Raw genomic sequence first — 13,289 nt, forward strand, 5'->3', positions numbered from 1 at the left:
TTCCCAATTAGATAATGGCGACTGTGGCACAACCACCTGATTATGCTAAAAGCCACTGAACTGTACACTTGAAATTGGTAAATTATGAGGCACATGAATTGTATCCCACTAATAATAACGCTGTCCAGAAAGCCTCTTTCAATTGAGAGAACTGCCTCCTCCCAAACACACATTTCTTTGTGTTCAGAGCATCTAGCCAGGAGTCCTCAAACCTGTCTTCACAGAACCACCTGGAGAGGTTTTAATATCCACTGTCCCAGGCCACAGCCCAAACCAATGGAATCAGTAAGCCTAGGTTAGACCTAAGCCTTAGCATCTTTTAAAGCTCCCTGGATGGTTCCAATGTGTAGTCAAGTTTTAGAACCAGTATTCTAGTCCATGGTTTGAACATCCCTGATGGTACCAACTCAGCCTGCCTTTTTTTTTTTTTTCTTTATAATGAGCTGGGGGATCTCACTCCGTCACCCAGTTGGAGTGCAGCTGCGTGATCACAGCTCACATTAGCCTCCAATGCCTGAGTTGGAGCAATCTTGTCACTTCAGCCTCCTGAGTAGTTGGGACTACAGGCGAGTGCAACCAGGCCCAGCTGTCATTTAGCATCTGGTACCAACCCCCATTAGACAGTGAACCATCCATGATCAGGAACTGTGTCCCTTCCGTCTTCGTCAGTCTTACGAACATTATTTTTTTAAGCGGAACTATACCTATGATTACTAACCATTCCCCAAGACCCCTAGCCTGCACTTTTCTGTAGATGAAAATGTCATACATCACAGAGTTTTAACAATTACTTACTTTTCCCATCCACATTCACTGACTGTTTATTTCAATCATCATAATTTATTGAGCACAGCAGTGACTGGGGTCCTGTCCCCACCTTAGAGGGATTATTTACACTGCTAAAGGTCACAAGGGTAGTGAGGGTAGAGAGGGAGACAGACCCAGCTCTCCTGACACTGGTCCCAAGCCCTTCCCTCCACAGTGTCTACCCTGTCTGGAGGACTTTTTCTCCCTGTTCCAGTTCCAGCAAAGGGTCTCATTCAGCTAAGCCCCCAAAAGACTTTTAATACTTCAATGACGATAATAATAATAATAATAATAATACGCAAAGTTTGTTCCAACGCGTTTAGAGGTGATCGCGACATCAAGCCTGTCCCTCCCTTTCTGGGGTAGGGGAGGCCGTGATGATCTTGGACTTTGGGTGAGTCGCTCCCCAGGGTCTAGGACTGGCTGCCCCTCCCCAGCCAAACCTCCCAGGTCTTTTCTGTCCAAAGCCCTCCCCCTCTACCTAACCTCTAGGCCCTTCTTCTCAGGCCATCAACTACGTTTTCTCCCTCAGCACTCGCCTTAGATCCCTGGACTTACCAGCACAGAGGAGATTTTCTCCTCGTAGACTTTAGGCGTCACTGCTGGGTCCTGAAAAGAAAGAGAAACGTCCCAGCACGGTCGCTTGTGTAACTCAGGACGAGGCTACACTGGGCGCCCTCGTGCGTTTTCAAGTCTGCGGCCCGGAGTTCACTGCAAAGACTGGGGTCACCCGTCACCCGCCCTGGTCTACGGAAAACGAAACGTGTTTACTGATATAGAAACGGAATGACGGCGCTGCGGGCTGGGGAGGGCGGAGCTGCCTTCAGGCTTCTGGTCTCCAGCTGCGGGTCACTCATACCTGCCGCTGTGAAATGCAGACCCGCGGGGCAGGAATTCCGAGTCCGGGCTGGAGCGCGATCTAGAATCTGACTCTCTTGAAACAGCACCGCGGAGGATTCGGAGCCAGGTGAGTAGGGAAATGAGCTTCAGCCCCTTCCACGGGCCGCCCATGGATTCTAGGATCTATAAACTCTTCCAGCTGCTCCGCCCCCACAGGAAGGCAGCGCCCGCCTCTGGGCGGTTCTGATGGAAACGGGCTCCACCGCCCGCAGGAAAACCCCCAACTAAGAGGCCAGGAAAAAGCCTCCCAGGGTCCCGCCACTTCAGTGAGGATCCTAATTTACACCCCGAATGTGGCCTCCATCAAAGACTACAGCGACGTTCACTGAAATGATACAAGGTCAGCAGTGCCCAGGGCGCTGCGGCTCACAGAATACGGTGACAGCGCCGCCTCGCGTCCCTTCCCTGACCTTACCCAGGCAGACGCGGTGAAGTGTGTTGGTGTTGTGTGAGGCTGGAATACAGCGGGGGTCAAGAGCAGAGAATGGAGAAAGGAGGGAAAGATGGGGTGAGTGTTGAAGAAAGAAAGGGAGAGGGAGAAAAGGGGAGGGAAAAGGTGAAGGTGAGAATAATATTTAAAAGATGTAGTTTTATTATTTCTAACTTTTATTTTTGCCCTTTTCCTAGTTTTGTTATTTATGAACATTTTAACCACAGCATTTTTTCTCCCTCTGTGAATCTGTAAATATACAGCTTATTATTCTTATTTCAGAGGCTGCGAGGTCAAGTAACAGAGAACATGAGCTTCTGCCTCCAGATGTGCCAGGGTGTGTCTCTTGGGTACAAGAAAAAGGGTTTCGTTTTGTTTTACAAAATCAAAGTACAAATCTCAAATAGGATAATATTTTTAAACCGTCATTGGGGCATACTTTGCATGCAATAAATGTATCTATTTGAAATGTACAGCTCATTGCGTTTTACTCTTTGGCTGTTTTACACACCCACGTATCCACTACCACAATGAAGATTAATAACATTTCCATAGTCCCCTAAAGAACAGCCATGTGATAAAATTCTATGCAGTCGTTAAAAAGAGGAGGATGAACTTTTAAGTGAGAAGATCTGTGCCCAACCTATTTTTACCCATTTTTAAAAGGATAAGGATGTATGGAATTAAAACACCAGTAATGCCACTTACACAATATATATTTTAAGTAGGGAAAACCCGGAGGATTACTCACCAAAATTTTGACAGGGAACCCAGGGACTGGGATAACTTTGTGACTTTCACTTTCTCTGAAATGTTGGAATTTTATATTACAGTATAAACTTGGATTTTAGCCAGGCACGATGGCTCAGGCATGTAATCAGCTCTGGAAGCTGAAGGATACCTTGAGCCCAGGAGTTCGAGGCTGCAGTGAGCTAGGATCTGACCACTACACTCCAGCCTGGGTGACAGAAAGAGACCTTGTCTCAAAAACAAATAAAGAAAATTTAAAAATAAAAATAATAAACTTGGCTTTGTATGGTGGTTAAGAAAAATATTTGTTTGAAAATGTTATAAAGGTAAGCCGCACATCCAAATAGTTACAGGATTTTAAAAACCATAGTGTTAATTTAAACCCAACTCCAGAAACTCACTTTTAAGGGGACTTCATATTTTCAGGTCATTAAATCTTTCTCAAAGTGTCTTTGATAGAGCTGTTTTCAGTGCAGTAGAGAGATAAGCAACCATTTTACAAAAGGGGTGGGCTGTAATAAAAAGGGAAATGCAAAATCCAGTGGGGACACGCTGTCCCGTTTATTTTCAAAGCACGTCTGAAAACTGCACTGCTATAGTGTCTTTGGGTTGAGACAAAGTCGAGGAAAATCTTGTTCCTGGAGTGTTGATTTCCTTTTTCCAAGGGCCAAAGCCTTTCGAAGCAAGTCTAAAAACTCAGGCTGACTTTCAGATCTGAAGAAATCTCAAGAATGTTTGTGCGGACAGCGACGCTCTAAGAATCCAGCTCTCTTGGGCTCCAAGCTCTCTGAGGCTTCACCCAGTGACAATGGCCGGAAGGACAGGACACAGTGAAATGGCACCAGTAAGTCAGAGGCCAAAGGAGAATTTCTGACCCGAGCGCGCAGGATGTGCTTTGTCTTAGTGAAGTTGGGGTAGCGAAGCGGAGGCAAGGACATTCTGAGAATAAGTGGCAGAGAAAAAGGCGCACAGAGGAAAAGGCGCGCTAGGAAGGATCCAAAGCCTTCAGACCTCTCCTTCCTTTCCTTCCAGTTGGAAGGGGGGACCTACATGGTCCCTGAAGGAGAGGTCTGTCGGTTGCAGAGAATGGAGTCACTGCAAATGAGCGTTGCGCGCCCCACACAAGGCTTCTGGCACTCTTCTCCCAGCTATTACTGATGAATTCAAGCTAGGAGGAGACTAAGACTTGTCCTTTGCAATGTAGACTCCGTATCTCGCATTCCGGCTGGTTTACTAAATCCATCTTAATAAAACACAAAAACCGAGAACCAAATTCTGCGTGTGATATTTCTGACCGCTAGAAGGTCCTCCCCCTCCCCATTCCTTGCGTGCGCTCTTCTTGCCCTGCCCCCTCCACTTTGTCTCCACTTCCCCATCCCTGTCCATCTCTAGACCCCGCTCCTGAGTATCTCCCCCTTCTTCAGAGGACTTCCCCTCATGTAGTACAGACTCCTCCACCTCCAGGGAAAAGAGACAAAGGCCACTGAGAGGGACCTGAGACATTCCTGTTACTCCGCCCCTGAAGTCAGCCTGTCCCACAACGCTCCTTCAGGCTGTGTGTGTGTGTGTGTGTGTGTGTGTGAGTGTGTGCCTGTGCGTGTGTGCCCGTGTGTGTGAATGTGTCTAAATATGTGTGCGAATGTGTGTGCGACTGTATGTGCCTGTGTGTATGAGTTAGCATGTGTGTGGGAGTGTGTGTACGCATGTGTGTGTGTGTGTGTGTGAGAATGGGAGTCAAAGTGCTAAACCTGGCATCCAGGAAACCTCCCCACCTTGGCACTGCACGCAGGAGTCAGTGTTATGTGCACCTGTGCTTTTATTTCAGGAGCTGGGACAATTATATTAATCAGATGTGCAGAGAGGCAAGGCTCCCTCACTGGAAAGCATTAGAGAGGAGGGTGAGATAGGAGGGTTCCCTGACTCCAAGTCTCCTGATCCCTCTTACACACAAGGATCTTGAAAAAAAAGTGCAGGACACTAAATTCTCTCCGGGGACCAACAGGGAAGCCAGAGCCACCATGCATGTCAAATTCCATCAAAGAAAAACTATTATAGCAAAATTTCCATGTCACAGTTTTAAGTCTGCACAAAGGCTCACATAGAACCAATATCAAAACAACAAATTTCTAGCTCAGGTGAGATCACTGAAGTTGACTGCCAGGCATAAGGAAACTGCAGGTATAAAGGACATCTCTAGCTAGGGCTGCAGCCCAATCGCCCCGGCATCTTAGGGCCCCTGGAAAGGGCCCTCTCCATTCAATAGCGCAAGGCGAGGACATTTTGGGGGAGAAATGCAGACTCTCCTTAGACCCCTGGGGTTTGTACATTCACTGTCTGACTTTTTAGGTGTTGTCTTCATTTTTGAACAAACTACAGTTACATAATTTGCTCTGACTTTAAGTGTAAAACAGGAAAATGTTCCTGAAACAGGAAACAAGGGCCAAGTGACCTGCACTGTCACCCCCCTCTGTGGCTCCCTGATGCAATAAAATTGTGAGCCAACAAATCCATGGCTAGGTAAACAGTAAAGTCAATTTCGGCAAATGTTTCAGAGGTTTCTTCTTGCCTAGTAGTGTTCTAGCTTTACCCCAGCCTTAATATTTTAAGTCTATACTTTCCTAGCTGTTGGTTTTTAAATAACACATGTATATTTATTATTTGGTTGTTGCAGTAAGCCATCTGGAATCAACTGTGGAATGAAGTTCGGTAAATGAATGTGTGGTTCTCTATTAAATAACTGCTAAGACCATCTGAAAAACGTATTAACTCCAAATCCAATCACTTCACGCTCCTCTACTGCCTCCTCGCCAGAGCCATCCTCTGTAGGATAGTAAACCAGAGGGGCCTTCCAGCTGGGCTGCCTGCTGCCTCTCACGCAGCTGTCCATCACCCACACAACAGGCAGAGTGAACTTTTCAAATGGGAATTAGAGCACATCCTCAACACCACGTCCCAGAGACTCTCCAGCCTCTTCCCTTCCTCTCACCATTTCCTATCAGCCCCTCATCACAGGCCCTGTCTGGCCATTGTGGCCTCATCCCACCAGCCTCAGCCCAGCTCACTCATCTCCACTCGCACCAGTCTCTTGTCACTGCTCCATCCTGTCTCTGCCATCAGCTTCTGCTGGGACTCCCACAGGCACCTGCTCCCCAGGGATCCACATGGCTCACTCCTCATGCCATTCAGTTCTCTCCTCAAATGTCCCTTAGTCAAGTTCTCAGGAACCTCTTACCCAACAAAATATATCTCCTGCCATCCTCACCATCACCAATCTTCTACCCCAGGTATATTTTCTCCATAACAATTATCACTGATGTTAGAATAAATTTGAAAGTTGTCGTCTGTACCACTGAAACATATTCTTAGAGGCCAGGACCTCGTCCAGTCACCACTTGCATCCCCAGCATCTAGAACATCCCAGTACAGAGGAGGAACTTGACAAATAAAGGGTGAACGATGGGTGAAGATAATTGGTATGCTGCTTTTGAGAAGCAATTTTATAACATGTGTGTCTGAGGCGGGTGCATCACCTGAGGTCAGGAGTTCGAGACCAGCCTGACCAATATGACGAAACCCCATCTTTTCTAAAAATACAAAAATTAGCCAGGTGTGGTGGTGCACGCCAGTAATCCTAGCTACTCGGGAGGCTGAGACACAAGAATGACTTGACCCTGGGAGGTGGAGGTTGCAGTGAGCCGAAATTGTGCCACTGCACTCCAGCCTCAGTGACAGAGTGAGACTCCGTCTCAAAAGCAAAACAAAAAAAAAGTTAATGCACTTTGACCAAATATTGACTTATATTTGAGAAATCTATAATTCTACAATGAAATCCAAAATATAGAAGACTCTTTAGGTATAAGGATATTAATCAGATACTATTTACAATAAGGAAGAAGAACTTGCAAAAGAAGAGTAGCTAGATCATTTTTTGAAAATAGTATACAGCCAGGAAAAGTACTGTTTAAGAAGAGTTTGTGATAACATATAAAATTGTATATTGATAATAATAAAGTTTGGAAAGCAAGATTCAAAATAACTCATACAGTGTGACTACACTAAGTCGTCCTGCACAGACACCACATGCACAGAAACCAGGGGTAGAAACTCAGGGGGCGGCTGCAAAACACAGCTCCAGGGCCCCTTTTCATTGACATCTTTGAGGCTCTGCCAGGCAAAGATTCATCCTGAGCCTCCCAGTGGGGACACAGGTGTTTACCATCTTTCTGCTTCTCTGCATTTTTTATATTTTCTGTAATTGAGCAGATTCCACTTCCTAAAAGGATAAAATGCTGATTATGAAGTTTTACAACATTTGAAATACAATTTTAATGAAAAAGTCCAAATGTCCTGTCCCAACTCAGGTCACTTTCTTGAGCTCCTGGGCTCAAGTGATTCTGCTGCCTCAGTCTCCTGAGTAGTCAAGAGAAAGCACCAAAATGACCATCTAATATTTTTTTTTAAATTTTGAACAGAATACATCTCACTGTTTCCCAGGTTGGTCTTGAACTCCTGGGCTCAAGTGATCCTCCTGCCTTAGCCTCCCCAGTGTTCTAGGATGACATGGGTGAGCCACTGTGCTCAGTCCTAACTTACCTTGAAGCAAAGTCTCCTCTCTACGTCACAGGACAAAAACTCCAGCTGACGGAGCCTTCAGAAAGAAGAAATAAACTCTTCCTCCACAATGTCTGATCCGTTGCTGCGTTATAGGCATCGGCTGAATGATAAAGTCATCACTGGGAATATGATCATTTTGATTCCTGCTTGTTATTTAATTTTAATTCTACCACACCTGAGAGAGTGGGATGGATTCTTTCTTTTATTATGATGTGAGCATCTGAGTCCCTTCCATCCTGAACATCTGACATGGGTGCTTCAAAAATGTAGGACTTGAGACTTAAAGGGCACTCGGTCTCCTGAGCAGGCCCCCTGCATGTGCCACACCCACAGAGGCTCCATAACAGTGGGAAGAGCAGCCAGGGTCAGAGCCCAGGTGGGTTCACACTGAGGGACCATCCACATCCAGGGTACCTGAGGAGGGGCTGAGGTAAGAGTCCAGCCCCTGCCTAGGCTGTGGGTGGCAGGTGGGCAGGACAGTCAGCTACTGAGTATTACTGGAGTTATTGCCTTTTTTCTCCTGAAGACCCTGCACACACCAAAACTCTACATTCTTTGTGGGGCACTTTTGTTTTTAGAAATGTAAACACCCCCAATGTTAAAGCCACCCGATATCACTCATAGTGACACCGCAGTAGGATAAGCTCTTAACTCCCACCAAATTGCCCCAGAGGTGTAGTTTTGTTGTTTGAGACAGAGTCTCACTCTGGAATGCAGTGGCATGATCACGGCTTACTGCAGCCTTGAACTCCCCAGCTCCAATGACCCGCCCACCTCAGACCTCTGAATAGCTGGCACTACAGGCACATGCCACAAGCCCCAGCTAATGTTTAGTGTTTTTTGTAGAGATGAGGTTGTGCCATGTTGCCCAGGCTGGTCTCTAAGGCCTGGGCTCAAGTGATCTGCTGCCCCGGCCTCCCAAAGTGCTAGGATTAGCATGAACCACCATTACCCATGCAGCTCAGATTTGGAGCTAAGGCAGGAAGTTGTTGTGGAGTTTGGACCCGGCTAATCTGAAAGGTGGTTCTGAAAGGTAATGTGTGATTAGGTGGACCTTGGCAGCAAAGCATAGATGCCTCTGAAGAGAAGAAAACAAGGAAGACGGGAAGCTTCTAAAAGTGAACGTCGGCGGGCCCTGTGCTCACACAGCACTGGGATTTGGAAAACCTTCTCCCAGCCACTTTTGGCTTGTGAGTTTTTATTTCACCTTCTTGTCTCCCAGGTCATTGCAGGCAATCCCTTCATTTGGTAAATATTTATCAAACACCTACCGTGTGCCAGGCATTGTGTTAAAGAAGCCGAGGCTGAGGTAAGAGGAACAAAACCCCCCTTGCCTTCAAGGTTGAGCCAGTCTTGCTCAGGCAGAGATCCGTAAGGAAATTCTTTTTTTTTTTTGAGACCAAGTCTCACTCTGTCACCAGTAAGGAAATTCTTACACAAATGGTTGGCAGAACATGCAACTTGCTTTGGAGATGCACAAGTAGACCATCTGCTCTGACCAAGGAGTCACAGAAGCTTCGTAACAGACAACATTTGAGCTGTGTTTTGAGGTATAAATAGGAGCCCGGCAGGCATCCAGGACAGAAGAGCACTGCTCAGAACGCAGGACATGAATTTTTCTCCCCTAGGCCAGGCCAGGACTCAGACTAAGCTCACTGAGGAGCCAGAAGCTTCCTGGCAAGGAATTGTGTCCCACATCCGACTATCCAGAAGTCACAGCTGCTCAATATTGTGTCTTGAGACAGAGAGAGAGAGGCCTGATTTGAAATACAGAACTCTGCTGGGGGCCTGTTAAAATGAAGTTTCTGATTCCAAGGCAGGGCCTGAAAATCACATTTCTAACAAGTTCTCAGGTGATGCCAATGCTACTTGTCCCAGGACCACACTTTGAGAATCGCCACCCTAAGGCCATCCATACTGATTTCTAACATCAGAAGAGGGCTGAGAGGCAGAGGTATAGGATACACCAGACCATGCATGACCCATCCTGGAGAGCACCCCACCCAAGGCTGTAGCATTTGATTTCCTTGGGATCCCGGGAATGGCAGACACCCAGGAAGGAATCAAATGTCGGGTTACAGGGCATTCCAGAGGCTCAGCTTCACACAGCATCTGGGGCTCCCACTACTTCACAACTGGCCCCCACACCCTCAATCCTTCCCACCCCTTACGAAACTGACCTGTGGGCCTTGCTCTGCTGTCCTGGGCTGTTTGGGCCTGGGATGTGAGCTCTGAGTGTACCTCCTGATCCAAATACAGGGTGACCTCATATGACAAATACTTAGAATGGGCTCATAATGAGGACCTTCCAAATTTGGCAAATGGATTCAATCATGTGTTTTCCAGGAGAATTACCCATGTTCTCTTTTCTAAAGATCACATCCTTGAGCCCACATGGACAGCAGAGGGAGTTCTGAGCCCGCTGAAGCCACAATTGTTGCAGTGGACCCCGTAGAATTTCTTGTAGATTGAGCTTCACCATTTACATCAAGATTTATCAAAATTTCCTTCACCAAACCAATTGCATTTGTTAATTAACCATGCCCTCATTTTGCCTTTTAATGAATGAAAGACAGACACACACATAAAGAAAGACAGCGCAATGAAAAAGAAAACAACATACTGAATTAAAGTGGCAGGAAACATCCTTGTTTAAGGAGTGATATAATTTTTAGACAGTTTTTTTTTTTAATTAAGGGAAGTAAGATAATTAATTCCATCAAGCTTTTCTTTTAAGTTTTTTATTTTGAAGGATTTGATTTTGTTTGTTTTCTCTGCCTTGGAATTATCTTTTATTTTATGTTTTGACTTGGCTCAAAATTCAAAAAGTTAAAAGACTCTCTTGTATGCTACCGCATCTTGAAAGGCAGCCATTTATATCAGTTTCTTACTTATTCTTTCAAAGGCATTTTATGCATATGCGAGTCAATCTAAATGTATATGTATATAATCTTTCTCCCATTTCACACAAATTTTAGCAAACTACATATGCTTTCCTGCACCTTGCCTTTTCCCTTCACATTGTATCACAAAGACCATCACATGAAGAAATACCAAGAGCTTCGCTACATCTTCGTTTGAAATTTTCATGATACACCATTGTATACATATGCGATTTTTTTAAAAAAAATAGACATTGCTTCTTTTGAGTGTGGTGCTTTTAAACCAGCCCCCTATTGATAGGCATTTGGATTATTTCTTTCAGAGAACAATTTTGCATCACGTAGCATCATGTGGAAAAGCTGTAATGACCCCACTCCTAGATGCATATTCTAGGGAAACTCACATATCTCTGAGAGCAGGAGGCAATGTCCCAGGATGTTCATTGCAGTGAAGTCTACAATAGAGACAACTTAAATATCAATGAAGAGGGAAAGAGATAAATTGTACTATATTTCTTCCATGGAATACTATCCAGTAATGAAAGCGAATGAACTATTTGTATGAACATGAATTCATGTCATAGACCATGTTAACTGAAAAAGCAAGCAAATGAATGATAAAACTAGCAAGAAACAATTTACAAGAAGTCTTAAAGCAAAGCCAGGCAAGGTGGTGTACACTTGTAATCCTAGCACTTTGGGAGGTCATGGTGGGTGGATCGCTTGAGTTCAGGAGCTCCAGACCAGCATGGGAAACACGGCAAAAACCCTCTCTACAAAAAATACGAAAATTAGCCCTGCATAGTTGAGCACAGCAATACTCCCAGCTACTAGGGGGGCTGAGGTGGATTGATAGCTTGAACCTGGGAGGCTGAGGTACAGTGAGCTATGTTTGTGCCACTGCACTCAAGCCTGGGTGACAGAGTGAGACCTGGTCTAAAAACACAAGTCTAAAAGACTTCAAAGAGATTTCCTAAAACTTAGTAAAAATATAATACACTAAATTCAAGTCACACCTCCTCCTGCAATTCTTGATTTGCTCAGTACAGTATTGACTGAAACATAGGCATATCAGAGCTGTGAAAAATCAAGGCTATCAATGTATATTTCTATTATTTTTCTATGTATACTACATATAGACAATAATATTAAATTGACAAACCCGGGTAGGCCTTCCCAAAGATTTTTTTATAATTCTCTAATCTTTCTTCCAGCTAGAACTACTTCGAATTAATATTTGTGAAGTGAATCCACAGGAACTGAGCAAAATAAGAAAATAATTATTGAGTGTGAGGAAAGCTATGGAGAGGTACAGACAGATGGAGAGATAATACTGAGTATGTTAGTGACCTTCACAGTAACAGACTTTCTGGAGGAGAGTGAGCTGGAGGCAGAATTAAGTGAATAGAATATAAAGAGGGATGAAGGAATCTGGACTTCAGGGGGCAAATATGGGGTTGAGTGGGTTAGACTGGGAAGTGTGGATGGATTCTGGACATTCTGCTTTAGGTCTAGCACTTACAGAAAGAGAAATCACGTTTATTTGGCTCCTTCCACAATCTTTAGAGAAATCTTCTGAAACATCACAAAAAAGGTATACAAATGGTCAACAGTCATCAGGGAAAAATGCAAAGTAAAACCGCGGTGAGAAACCACTAAGTGCTTATTAGAATGGCTGAAATTTCAATGATTAATACATATAAATGTTGGCAAGGATGTGAAACAGTCTCATCCATTGCCTATAAGAATATGAAACAGCCACTCTGAAAATCAGCTTTGTATCATCTGATAAAGTTAAACAAGCTAGTACTCTATGGCTAGCATTTCCACTCCTAGGTATTTACTCAACAGAAATAAAGATTATGTCCAAGAATCCCTGCACAAGTGTTTCCACAGTACCTTTATTTGTAACAATAAAAAACGAAGAATAGACCCACAATGTACAAAAAAAGTGATTCAATCTTACAATGGAATACTACCAGCAATAAAAATAAATGAACTACTGATACATGCAATAACCTGGGTGGACCACATAGATATTACACCAAGTGCAAAAAGCCAGATACAAGGGAGGCCATATGGGATGAGTGGATATGTATGAAGTTTTAAAACAGAAAGAGCTACTCTATCATGATAGTCATCAGATCAATGGCTGCCTGGGCAAAGGGAGGCTAGGTTGAATGCAGAATAAAAAGAACTTTGTGTATCTTGATAGTGGCATGGGTGATATGACTGTATTTGTCGAAATTCATTGATGAATTTGATGCAGATCTGATCATTTCAGTATATATGTAAATTTTACAAGTTTAAAATGCTTACAATAAAAATTTAAGTATTAGTAACAAAAAATAGTAATTGAAAATATTAGCAAACAAATCCAACAGCAGATCAAAACAATACACCATGATCAAGTGAGTTTTATGTCAGAGATGCAAGGATTGTTTGACATATATGAAAAAAAAAATGTGATATACCACATCAACAGAATGAAGGACATAAACCATCTTATCATCTCAATAGATGCAGAAAAAGCATTGGTGAAACTAAACATTGCTTCTTAATGAGAACTCTCAAAGGAGTCCCTTTGACAAAGGAACCAAGAATGTACACTGGGGAAAGAACAGTCTCTTAAATAAATGGTGCTGGAAAAATGCTACCAGATGCAGAAGAATGTCACCAGACCCCTGTCTCTCACCATATACAAAAATCAACTCAAAAGGATTGTAGACTTAAACGTAAGACCCAATGCTATAAAACTACTAGAAGAAAACATATGGGAAACACTATAGGACATGGGTCTAGGTAAAGATTTTATGGCTAAGACCTCAAAAGCACAGGCAAAAAAAGTTAAAATAGACAAATGGGACTATACTAAACAAAAAACTGCAAAGGAAAGAAAACATCCA

At 44.0% G+C, this 13,289-nt stretch overlaps 1 protein-coding gene across 1 annotated transcript in view; it reads left to right on the forward strand.

The window, feature by feature from the left end:
• LOC105533654 (HLA class I histocompatibility antigen, A-30 alpha chain-like) overlaps nucleotides 1-13,289 on the forward strand; it is a 58,559-nt gene that overhangs the window by 16,136 nt on the left and 29,134 nt on the right. Inside the window, 1 exon segment of the mRNA XM_011972129.1 lies at nucleotides 1,686-1,714. Within this exon segment, the coding sequence (XP_011827519.1) occupies nucleotides 1,686-1,714 (29 nt within the window).

Source organism: Mandrillus leucophaeus, unplaced genomic scaffold, assembly GCF_000951045.1.
Source record: "Mandrillus leucophaeus isolate KB7577 unplaced genomic scaffold, Mleu.le_1.0 Scaffold1272, whole genome shotgun sequence".
NCBI lineage: Eukaryota > Metazoa > Chordata > Mammalia > Primates > Cercopithecidae > Mandrillus > Mandrillus leucophaeus.